General features: G+C 42.3%; 1 protein-coding gene across 8 annotated transcripts in view; it reads left to right on the top strand.

Annotated features, from left to right (window-relative positions):
- Positions 1-7921: 7921 nt before the first annotated feature.
- Positions 7922-12287, top strand: part of CLIP1 (CAP-Gly domain containing linker protein 1) — a 103274-nt gene continuing 98908 nt past the window's right edge. For 7 of the 8 annotated variants that reach the window (XM_060193126.1, XM_007539808.2, XM_060193123.1 and 4 more), the window contains exon 1: positions 7923-8150. In XM_060193126.1, the coding sequence (XP_060049109.1) occupies positions 8066-8150 (85 nt within the window). In that variant the 5' untranslated portion in view covers positions 7923-8065. Of the gene's footprint in view, positions 8151-12287 lie in introns of all 8 variants that reach the window. The other variant, XM_060193122.1, reaches the window with a different exon arrangement.

Here is a 12287-nt window from a genome sequence, read left to right as displayed (position 1 = left end):
AGAGACAAATTGAGAGAGGAGAGGGAGAGAGAGGGAAAAAGACAGACACCTGCAGCAATGCTTCACTTCTTGTGAAGCTCACCCCTTGCATGTGGGGAGCCAGGGGCTTGAACCCAGCTCCTTGTGCACTGTGATACGTACACTTAACCATGTGCACCACTGCCTGTCCCCATCAATATCTTTAAAAAAATAGAAAGAAAAAGAAAATAGTTCTTTGATTCCATTGCTTGACAAAGCATCTACATTTTTTTTTCTTCCCCAAAGCACTGTTCAGCTCTGGTTTATGGTGGTGCAGGGAATTGAACCTTCGAGACTTTGAGCCCCAGACATAAAACTCTCTTTGTATAACCATTATGCTATTTCCCCTGTCCTCTACTAGTGCTTTTGTTTCATGTTGATATAGGAGAAAGGTACAAAGAATGTTGGCATTGTGAAAGTAGTTTTGGCTCCCTGACAGAATCTTGGGGATTTCCCGAGAGTGCATGGACCCTACTTTGGGAACTGTTGTATTAGAGTAATGAAAGCCAGGGCCAGCAAGATGCTTGCTCCTTTCCACCTCATTTCTACATTAGAGTTGGTTTAGAACTGGAGAATCTCTTCCACTTAGGCAGTGTAACTTTACAAGACAGTTGTCTGGGGAGAATCTCTGTTTTGTTTGTTTGTTTGGTTGTTTGTTTTTGCCATCAGGGTTATCGCTGGGGCTTGGTGCCAGCACTAGGAATACACTGCTTCTGGAGGCTATTTTTCCCCCCCATTTTTTTGCCCTTGTTGTGTTTGTTATTGTTATTGTTGTTGTAGCTGTTGTTGGATAGGACAGAGAGAAATGGAGAGAGGAGGGGGAGAGAAAGACAGACACCTGCAGACCTGCTTCACCCCTTGTGATGCGACCTCCCTGCAGGTGGGGAACCAGGGGCTTGAACCCGGAGTCTTAGGCAGGACTTGCACTTCGGGCCATATGTGCTCTATTGCCCAGCCCCCTCAAACATTCTTAATCCAGGTTTCCACTTAGCTTTGAGTCCTCCTCCTCCTCCTCCTCCTCCTCCTCCTCCTCCTCCTCCTTCTTCTTCTTCTTCTTCTTTTTAATTTTCTTGTTGTATCGTCAGCCCCACTCCTCTAGGTGAGCTTTTTCAGATAGAAAGAGACAGATAGGCAGAGGGAGGGAAAGACAGAATGGCATTGAAACTTCCTTCAATGGGAACTAGGCTCAAACATGGGTTGTAGGCATGATATCTGAGTAAGCTATCTTACCAGCCATAGCACTGTTTTTATTTGTTAACTTCTGGGTTTATTTCACTGTTAGGTCCCCTTTCTTTGCTCAAAGACAACTATTGTGTGTATTTAGAAAGCTATCTAAGCCCCTGCTTATGCCACTGGCCAATGAGAAAATGGAAGAGTACCTTTTATATACTGTAAAAATACGTGTTGAGTGAGTGAGTGGATGACTGTTTTGTAGAAAGATTTCTCCAGAGAGCTGTTCTGTTGACAAGCATCTGTTCCAGGAGAGTGCCCCACTACCTTATCTGAGTAATCGTGGGAAAGGCATTCAGCCCCTCATTCTGTATCCATGAATAATAGGTGTAAAGGTTCACCTACCTTCACAGTTGAGATGCAGATAGAAATGAGGTGGTACTGATGCTTACGCTTTGCAAAGTTCTGTTGCTGTACATGTAGGTAATTTTATTTTTGTTTATTTTTTACTTTTTTTCCATTTAAATAAATCTTTATTTTTGTAAAAACACTATTTTCACACTATCACAACATGGAAGACCCAGGATTTCTGTTCTATAATTAAAAAAAAATTTTTTTTTCTGTTCTATAATTTCTACAACTTCAGGTATTTTCTTTTAATTTGTAGATAAATTTACTTTAATTAATGTCAAGGTAATAGTTTTCTACTTTATCAACTTTCACAGGTAGATTTTGCCCCCCTCTTCTCTCTCTGGCTTTGATGAAATTGGATTTCAGAGTCCTCTGTCCATCTTCCCATAACATTTATCCCTCTGGGAGTATGGGCCAAAATTCTTTATGGGATTCAGAAGGTGAAGGGTCTGGCTTCTGTAGTTGCTTCTCGACTGGACATGGCATGATCTATAGGTCATTAACAGATGAGGAAAGACTTGTTAATTTTCTATGTGTTACTTTATTTGTTAAGGGAGAATGATAATAGATTATGCGTTGTATTGAAAGGTTAGATTGGGATAATAACATGCATAAAAAGATATGCTTCTTAATATGTTCCCTACATGTTGGGATGGTGAGATAAAAAAAGTAGTATGACTTATTTCAGGTCCAAAAGTCTGAAGCACTGGGAACATACTTAAAAAAAAAAAAGTAAATAATCTCACCTCCACAGTGAGACAAGAATATCCATTTTGGGCTGAGGCAATAGCATAATGGTTTTAATGACATCCATGCGTAAGATTCCAGTGTCCTAAATTCAATGCCCCTAGCACCACCATCAGCCAGAGCTGAACAGCGCTCTGGTTAAAGTAAAAATATTTTCCCTTAGAATTGACTACTGTCTGACCAAAAAAAATTAGCTTACCTGGATAGTATGCCTTCTTTGCCATACTCACGATCCAGATTTGAGCGTAGCCCTTACACTACATTGGAGGGTGGTTAATTGCTATGGTCTCTGTCTCTGTCTGAAAAATTTGGCCTGGAATGGTGAAGTCTGGAGAATAACCAAAAACAAAAAGAAAAGAAAATGGAAAAGAATTGATTAGTTTCAAGGTTATATCTACTGACCTTGAACCATTATGTAGAGATATTGATTCTTGATATATATAATTTATTTTCCCTTTTGTTGCCATTATTTATTTATTTATTTATTTTTTGAAAGCTGTTTTTTTAATTTTTTTTTTTTTTAAACCAGAGCACTGCTCAGCTCTGGCTTATGGTGGTGCAGGGGATTGAACCTGGGACTTTGGAGCCTCAGGCATGAGAGTCTGTTTGCATAACCGTTATGCTATCTACACCTGCCCTAATTTTTTTAATATTTATTTATTCTCTTTTGTTGCCCTTGTTTTACTGTTGTAGTTATTGTTGTTGATGTCATCACTATTGGATAGGACAGACAGAAATGGAGACAGGAAGGGAAGATAGAGGGGGAGAGAAAGGCACCTGCAAAACTGCTTCACCACCTGTGAAGTGACTACCCTGCAGGTGGGGGAGCCAGGGGCTCAAACCAGATCCTTACACTTGTCAGTGACTCTTTGTTTTTCTCTTGCAGCCTTGAGGATCCTTTCTTTATCCTTATTCCTTTCCAATCTAAGTATGACATGTCTTGGTGTCTTTAGGTCTGTGTTAATTCTGTTTGGGACCCTCTGGGCTTCTTGAATCTTTATGTCTTTGGTGTTGTCTAGACTAGAGAAATTTTCAGCTATTATGGCCTGGAGAATGCTTTCTTCCTCCCCTTCTCTTTCTTCCTCTGGTAAGCCAATAATGCGTATATTGTTTCTTTTGAAGTCATCCCATAGGACTCTGTTGTTGTTTTCAGCATCTCTTAATCTCTTTTTGAGATCTCTTACTTCTTTTTTAGTTGTCTCTAATTCATCCTCAATCTTGCTAATTCTGTCTTCAGCCTCATTGATTCTATTCTCTCTGCCCTCTACTGCTTTCTGGAGTTCATCTATTTTGTTGCCCTGCTCTGATACTGTTTTAGCTTGTTCAGCTAGTTGCCTTCTTAGCTCAGCAATTTCAGCTTTCAGCTCTCTAATAACCATGAGATTATTAGAATTTTCTTCCATATTCTCATTTGTTGTTCCTGCAGTTCTGATTACAATTTTTTCAAATTCTTTACTCACTCCTGTTATTATTTCCTTAGCTAATGTTTGGATGTTGAACTCGTTGTTTTGTGCTTCGCCCTCTGGAGGACTTTTAGCTGGACTCTTGTCCTGGTTCGAGTCTCCATTATTTTTTCTTGTTGTTTTAACCATTTTATATAAGTTAACAGTTTTTTCAATCCCTGAGTTGGAGTTCAGTGGTGTAAAAGCCTTTTTTTTTTTCCCCTGTAGGCTATGGTAGCCTGAGGGCTTTTAAACTATCAATAGGCTTCTTGGCTTAATCAATGACTCCTGACCAAGAGATAAAGCAGGGTGTGGCAGAGATAATCCAGTGGTTATGCAAAGAGACTTTCACAGCCCTTCAGCTATGCCACCGAGGTATAGGTCTTCTCCTGAGTTTCCCGGTTAGATCTCTGTGCCCTGGTGTCCCTCCCTGTTGCTGCTCCAGATTCTGAGGGTAGTAGCAATGGAGACTCAGAGTTGTATTTGGTGAGTCTCTGGGGAGTCCTTTCCTCCCTTCAGCTGTCCCCTTGTTGGTGGAGCAGACTGGAGGTGGTGTCTCCACTGACAAACTGTCGAACTGTTAGCAGTCACTTAATCTCTCCTTAGGCCCCTCTCTCCTCTCTGTCACTAGCCACGCGTGTTTGTACTCACGGGTGATTTACTGGGTTTCTGTGGTCATTCTAGTCCTGTCTTGTTTCGGTCCGGGTGGTCTCCTTTGGTATTCCTAGTTGATCCAGGAGAGGAGAGGAGAGGAGAGAAAGCGATCTGCTGCTCGTAGCTCCGCCTCCGGAAGTCGAATCCCAGATCCTTACACTTGTCCTTGTGCTTTGCGCCACATGTGCGCTTAACCTGCTGCGCTACCGCCCAAGTCCTTATTTTTTTTTTATTGCTGCTGTTGTTGTTATTGATGTTGTCGTCCTTATTAGGACAGAGAGAAATGGAGAGAGGAGTGAAAGGCAAGGTCATTATATATATTTTTTTATATATTTATTTTATTTATTTATTCCCTTTTGTTGCCCTTGTTGTTTTATTGTTGTAGTTATTATTGTTGTCGTTGTTGGATAGGACAGAGAGAAATGGAGAGAGGAGGGGAAGACAGAGAGGGGGAGAGAAAGAGAGACACCTGCAGACCTGCTTCACCGCTTGTGAAGCGACTCCCCTGCAGGTGGGGAGCCGGGGTTCGAACCGGGATCCTTATGCCGGTCTTTGTGCTTTGCGCCACCTGCGCTTAACCCGCTGGGCTACAGCCCGACTCCCAACGTCATTATATTTTGTGGGTACCATGAACAAGACTTTGATATTTAGCTTCTCAGTGAATTGACTTAAAAAAAATTGTTTGTGTTTATTTATTTATTTATTTATTTATTTTTCCCTTTTGTTGCCCTTGTTTTTCATTGTTATTATTATTGTTGATGTCATCGTTGTTGGATAGGACAGAGAGAAATGGAGAGAGGAGGGGAAGACAGAGAGGGAGAGAAAGACAGACACCTGCAGACCTGCTTCACTGCCGGTGAAGGGACTCCCCTGCAGGTGGGGAGTCGGGCTTGAACCGGGATCCCTACGCCGGTCCCTGCGCTTTGCGGCTCGTGCGCTTAACCTGTTGCGCTACCGCCCGACTCCCATGAGTTGACTTTTAAAAGACAAGCCTGACATGCTGTTTATTAATAATTCATGAAGGAGAAACTTACAGTGGAAGATTTAAAAAACCAGCCCTGGTGTTATCGGCACCAGTTCCTTTGAGACAGGTGCTCTTTTTTTCCTTCATTAAAGTTGGTCATAGTTCCCTGCTTTGGGATTTGAATAATTCAAGTGGACCAGGAACCATAGACTCAGAGTTGACAGTAATTCTTAGATTTCTAATGGCCACGTGTTTCTGCTTCTTAGATGCCATATTTTTGTGTAAGCTTTGACACTGGCTGGGGCCTAATTGCTTACTGTGGTTTTTCAGATTTTCTCTTTAGGGGGAATTGTTTGATCTGAGCCCTGTCTGCCTAAGTGAGATACTTTAAGTAGTGCCAGCCTTTCATTTTTCATCAGAACATGTTTTTTAGTACTGTTGTCAGTCCTCTGTTTTGTTCTTGACCCTGTTCATTTATGATGCTGGACCAAGGTGAAGAGTAGGCAAGGCATAATGGTCCCAGGAAAGTTTCTGCTCCTCAGCATCCATGTCATTCAACTTATTTGGCATGTAAATAGCCTTTGTCAGCTGAGTCTGAGAGTGACTCAGCCAGTTCTTCTATCTATGCCATAGCAAGAGCAAATATGCTAAGGGTCTGACAGTGAAGTAATTTCATACCCCTAAATTAAAACCATTTGGCCTGGCACTCAGGCTTGCACACACACTTCATCATTCAAGGCAGCAGTGATGGTGATGAAAAGGAGCCCAGGAAACCCATATTAGTAGTACTGGCAACTACTGTGTTTGAGTAAATGGCAGTTCTTTCTGTTAGTCAGAGTGTTACCCCAAAATGCACAACTTGCCCTTGACAGGTTTTAAACATCTCAGGTCATTTTGGGGTCCTCTTTTTTTTTTTTTTTCCTCCAGGGTTATTGCTGGGCTCGGTGCCTGCACCATGAATCCACCGCTCCTGGAGGCCATTTTTCCCCCTTTTTGTTGCCCTAGTTGTTGCAGCCTCTTTGCGGTTATTATTGCCATTGTTGACGTTGCTTTGTTGTTGGATAGGACAGAGAGAAATGGAGAGAGGAGGGGAAGACAGAGAGAGAGGGGAGAGAAAGATAGACACCTGCAGACCTGCTTCACCGCCCGTGAAGCGACTCCCCTGCAGGTGGGGAGCCGGGGGCTGGGGTCCTCTTTTTAAGAACCACAGAGAGTGGGGCAGGGTGGTCCAGGGAATAGCTCAATGGATAAGGCATTCAATGCTCAAGAATGAGGTACTGAGTTCACTCCCCAGCAGCACATGTACCAGAGTGATATCTAGTTCTTTTTTTTTTTTTAACTTAATTTAAAAAAATTTATTATTGGATAGAGACAGAAAGTGATTGAGAGGGAAGGAGGAGATAGGGAGAGAGATAAACAATTGTAACTCTGCTTCACTTGTGAAGCTTTCCCCGTGCAGGTGGGGTTGATGTCTGGTTCTTTTTCTCACTCCTCCTGTCTTTCTCATAAATAAATAAATAAAATCTTAAAAAGAGAGGGGGGGATGGGGAAGGAAGATAGCATAATGGTTATACAAAAGACTTTTATGCCTAAGGCTCCAAAGTCACAGGTTCAGTTCCCAGCACCACCATAAGCCAGAGCTGAGTAGTACTCTAGTAGAGAGATGGAGAGATTAGATAGATAGATAGATAGATAGATAATATGAATCTGCAATGAGCCCAGTGAGGAAACTCTCATTTTGATTTCTATTTGGTCTGGTCATCTTTGATCAGAAAACTTATATGACTGTATTTATATCTAAACTGGGTAGTTTAAAACAACAAAAGTTGGGGGACTGGGCAGTAATGCAGCGGGTTAAGTGCATGTGACACAAAGCTGCAAGGACCAGCATAAGGATGGGGGTTGGAGTCCTCGGCTGCCCACTTGCAGGGGTGTCACTTCACAAGTGGTGAAGCAGGTCTGCAGGTGTCTATCTTTCTCTCCCCCTCTCTATCTTCCCCTTCTCTCTCCATATCTCTCTGTCCTATTCAAAAACAAACATCAATAACAACAGTACTAGTGGGGGTTGGGCTGTAACGCAGCTGGTTAAGCACACATGGCTTGAAAGGATTGGCATAACGATCGAGCTCTGGGCTCCCCACCTGCAGGGGAAGGGAGGTCACTTCACAAGTGGTGAAACAGGTCTGCAGGCGTCTCTCTCTCTCTCTCCCATCTCTGTCTGCCTCTCCTTTCTCCATTTCTCTCTGTCCTATCTGGTAACGACAACATCAATAACAACAATAATAACCACAACAATGATAAAAATGAGCAACAAAAAGGAAAATAAATAAAATATTAACAACAACAATAATAGTAACAACAACAATGATAAACAACAAGGGCAACAAAAAGGAAAAAAAAATGGCCTCCAAGAACAGTGGATTCGTAGTGCAGGCACCGAGCCCCAGCAATAACCCTGGAGACAAAATAAAGAAATAAATCTTTAAAAAATATATATATTTTCTCCCAATTCTGGAAAGCAAGTGTAAAAAATATATTTATCTTTTTGCAGATTTAACCCAGACTGACTTCACTATAGAAACACCCACAGCTGTATCAATGGTTGGGGAAAGATAGTGGCAACAGGCAAAGGACCAACATCTCTGACATACCAAAGACAATGAGTATGTTAAAACCAAGCGGGCTTAAGGCCCCCACCAAGATTCTTAAGCATGGAAGCACAGCCCTGAAGACACCTGCTGCAGGTAATGCCTTACTTTCCCTTTATAACACTTTATTCTACATTAAGATTTTAATTTGAAATAAAAAACCTTACTAAAGTTTATGTTCTTGGGGGCTGGGCAGTGGAGCACCAGGTTAAGTGAAGCTCAAGGATTCAGGTTGGAGCCCCTGACTCCCCACCCTCAGGGGGAAAGCTTCACAAGTGGTGAAGCAGGACTGCAGGTGTGTCTCTGTCTCTCTCACCCCCGCTCCCCTCTCACTTGCTCTCTGTCTTATCCATTAAAAAAACAACAAGGGAGTTGGGCTGTAGTGCAGCGGGCTAAGTGCAGGTGGCGCAAAGCACAAGGACCGGCATAAGGATCCCGGTTCGAACCCCGGCTCCCCACCTGCAGGGGAGTCGCTTCACAGGCGGTGAAGCAGGTCTGCAGGTGTCTATCTTTCTCTCCCCCTCTCTGTCTTCCCCTCCTCTCTCCATTTCTCTCTGTCCTATCCAACAACGACAACAACAATAATAACTACAACAATAAAACAACAAGGGCAACAAAAGGGAATAAATAAATAAAATAAATATAAAAAAAATTAAAAAAAAAAAGAAAGTTATATTTAAAAAAACGACAAATGTGAAAAATGGCCTCCAATAGCAGTGGATTCATAGTGCTGGCACTGATCTTCAGTGATAACTCTGGAGGTGAAATAATAATAATAATATTAATCTTTTAAATACTTAAAATTTTTAATTAAATGACAGATTCTTATATCTAGAAGCCTTTGTCAAAGAAGACCTTCACTTTTTTGTACGTTGTCTATTTTTTTCCTCCAGGGTTATCAATGGGGCTCTGTCCTTCCACTATGAATCCACTGCTCCTGGAGGCTATTTTCCCCCATTTTTGTTGCCCTCATTGTTGCCATTATTGTTATTTTTGGATAGGAAAAAGAGAAATGGAGAGAGGAGGGGAAGAGAAGGGGAGAGAAAGATAGACACTTGCAGACCTGCTTCACCGCTTGTAAAGCGACTCCCCTGCAGGTGGGGAGCTGGGGGCTCGAATGTACATCATTTTTAATTTAGTTGATTTAGGGTAAGATACTAAAATAATTGTCACATTAACTAACTTTAGGATTTTGTCTTTATTTTATTGTATTTATTTATTTATTTATTACTTATTGGATAGAGACAGAGAAATTGAGAGGGAAAGAGAAGATACAGAGGGAGTGAGAAAGTTAGACACCCTCAGACCTGCTTCACTGCTATGAAGCTTCTGCCTTGCAGGTGGGGAGGAAGGGCTTGAACCCTCATCCTTGCACATAGCAGTATGCATGCTTAACTGGGTGCACTACCTCCCGGCCCCATATTTTATCTTTATAATATCAAGGTATTTCTTTTCATATATCTACTGAACTCATTAGGATCTTTTTGCTTGGTTTTGGGGGCATTAGAAATAAATGAAAACTAGTCTGGCTTAAAAATTGGGCAGCCTTCCCCACTAGGGAAAGACAAATAGACTGTGAGTATGGATCAACTTGCCAAAGCCCGTGTCCAGCGGAGAAGCAATTACAGAAGCTAGACCGTCTCACCTTCTGCACCCCATAATGATCTTGGGTCCATACTCTCAGAGGGATAAACAATAGGAAAGTCTCCAATGGAGGGGACGGGATGTGGAACTCTGGTGGTGGGAATTGTATGGAATTGTACCCCTCTTGTCCTATCATCTTGTCAATCTATATTAAATCAAAATGAAAACATTGGGCTGTGCCATTAACTTGAACAAGGCAATGAAGTGACTTAGATAGCCGATGGAAACAACCCCTATTCCATAGCTAAACCCTTGTCCTGTTTATCTTCAGCAATCTATCCCTGATCTCCATATTTTCTTCTTCCATTCGGTTTATATTTTATAGCGACCAACCGAAGTCTTTAATAAGAGAGATAGAGTGACTTAGGAGGCAGAGGAGTGGATAAAGTGTTGGACTCTTAAGCACGGGATCCAGAGTTAGGTCCCTGGCATTACATGTGCTAGAGTGATGCTCTCCTTTCCTCCCTCTTACTTTTATAAATTAATTAATAGGAGAGAGGTCATTTAATATTTGTTCTTACAGTCTTTTTATATGATTCATTTATTTGGGCATCAGGGGAAGAAATTAGGGCCTTGTGCTTGTGTGATATCACTGTGTGGTTATTATTATGGTTGTTATTGATGTCCTTGTTGGATAGGACAGAGAGAAATGGAGAGAGGAGGGGAAGACAGAAGGGGGAGAGAAAGACAGACACCTGCAGACGTGCTTCACCACTGTGAATCGACAGTCCTGCAGGTGGGGAGCCGGATTTGAACAGGGTTCCTTACATCGGTCCTTGCTCTTCTTGCCATGTGTGCTTGACTCGCTGAGCTACCACGGGACCCCCGGAAGTTTTTACATTCTATGTAGCAGGATAAAACTGAGTTTTTATCAGAGAGTCTATAAAAATATCACAGATGAGAGGAAAACTTTTCTGATAAAACTGAAAATCATAAAGAAATTGCTTAGTTTAGACCTGTTTAGCCTTGGGACCGTCAGTGAAAACTGGTGTTCCTTATTCCCCATAGCCTCAAAAATTCTTCTCAAGACTCCTTCACATCCAGGAAGCCATCTACTGTTAACTCTCACCTCTGTCTTAAGATGCCTCTTTCACTTTCAGCATTTTTCATGTATACCTCTCAGTATATGAGAAGGCCTTGACATGGACATCATTAGTAGATGGACTCGGTTTTCTCAGTAGTATGTGGGGCGTGCGCGCGCGCACGCGTGCGCACACACACACACACACACACACACACACACACTTCTTTTTTTAGAGTAAAGCAGCTTATTAATACTAATACATATACTTAAGGAAATACTTGCTCAGGATTTTGAATTTCTTTCTTTTTTAAAAATTTATTTATTCCCTTTTTTTGCCCTTCTTGTTTTCTTCTTGTAGTTATTATTATTATTATTATTATTATTATTTTTCTTCCTCCTCCAGGGTTATTGCTGGGCTCGGTGCCTGCACCATGAATCCACTGCTCCTGGAGGCCATTTTTTCCCCCACTTTGTTGCCCTTGTTGTAGCTTCGTTGTGGTTATTATTATTGCCCTTGTTGACGCAATTCTTTGTTGGATAGGACAGAGAGAAATGGAGAGAGGAGGGGAAGACAGAGAAGGGGAGAGAAAGATAGACACCTGCAGACCTGCTTCACCGCTTGTGAAGCGACTCCCCTGCAGGTAGGGAGCCGGGGGCTCAAACTGAGATCCTTACGCCGGTCTCTGCACTTTGTGCCACAGTGTGCTTAACCCACTGCACTACTGCCCGACTCCCTGGATTTTGAATTTATTGAACCTGGGTCTTTTCTAGTGGAAATGGTGTGTTCTAAACTTGGTTGACCACTGCCTGGCCCCTTAATTTTATTTTTAATTTTTTTGCCACCAGGGTTATTGCTGGGACTTGGTGTCAGTACAGTGACTCCACTGGTCCTGGTAAACATTTTGTTTTCCTTTTTTCTGATAGAGAAGTAAAGAGAGAAAGACACCCATAGATGGGGGTCAGGGGCTTCAGCCTTGGTCTTCAGGTATGGTAATATGTGCACTCTACTGGGTACACCCCCACCCTGCACCCTTTGCTGTGATTTCTTTCTCTGCTAGCAAAGGGATAGGCTTTATCTGGCAGTCTTGGAATAATGAACCGCAATGCTGAATTCTCTCCTCCACGAAGCCTGATTGTGAATGTTGTGGTTCAGTGGTCCTGGGCTTGTCTGCTGTAATTGACTCCTGAACTGTGGGAAATAGTGCTCATCTAGTGGAATGTATGCATGTGAATTAAGGACTGTGGTAAAAATAATAATAATAATAATAAATCAGATCTACATCGGAACTCTATAAAGGACTCATACTTGTTTTTATTCTTTTCAATTTTAAATGTAAAGAAAGAATTAGAGGGGGTCAGGTGGTAGCGCAGCAGGTTAGGCGCACATGGCGCAAAGCGCAAGGACCAGCTGAAGGATCCCAGTTCAGGCCCCCAGCTCCCCACCTGCAGGGGGGTCGCTTCACAGGCGGTGAAAGCATGTCTGCAGGTGTCTATCTTTCTCTCCCCCTCTGTCTTCCCCTCCTCTCTCGATTTCTCTCTGTCCCATCCAACAACAGCAATGACAA

The sequence above is a fragment of the Erinaceus europaeus genome, chromosome 6 (genome assembly GCF_950295315.1).
Source record: "Erinaceus europaeus chromosome 6, mEriEur2.1, whole genome shotgun sequence".
Classification (NCBI taxonomy): Eukaryota; Metazoa; Chordata; class Mammalia; order Eulipotyphla; family Erinaceidae; genus Erinaceus; species Erinaceus europaeus.
This window is presented reverse-complemented; position numbering and strand designations above follow the sequence as displayed.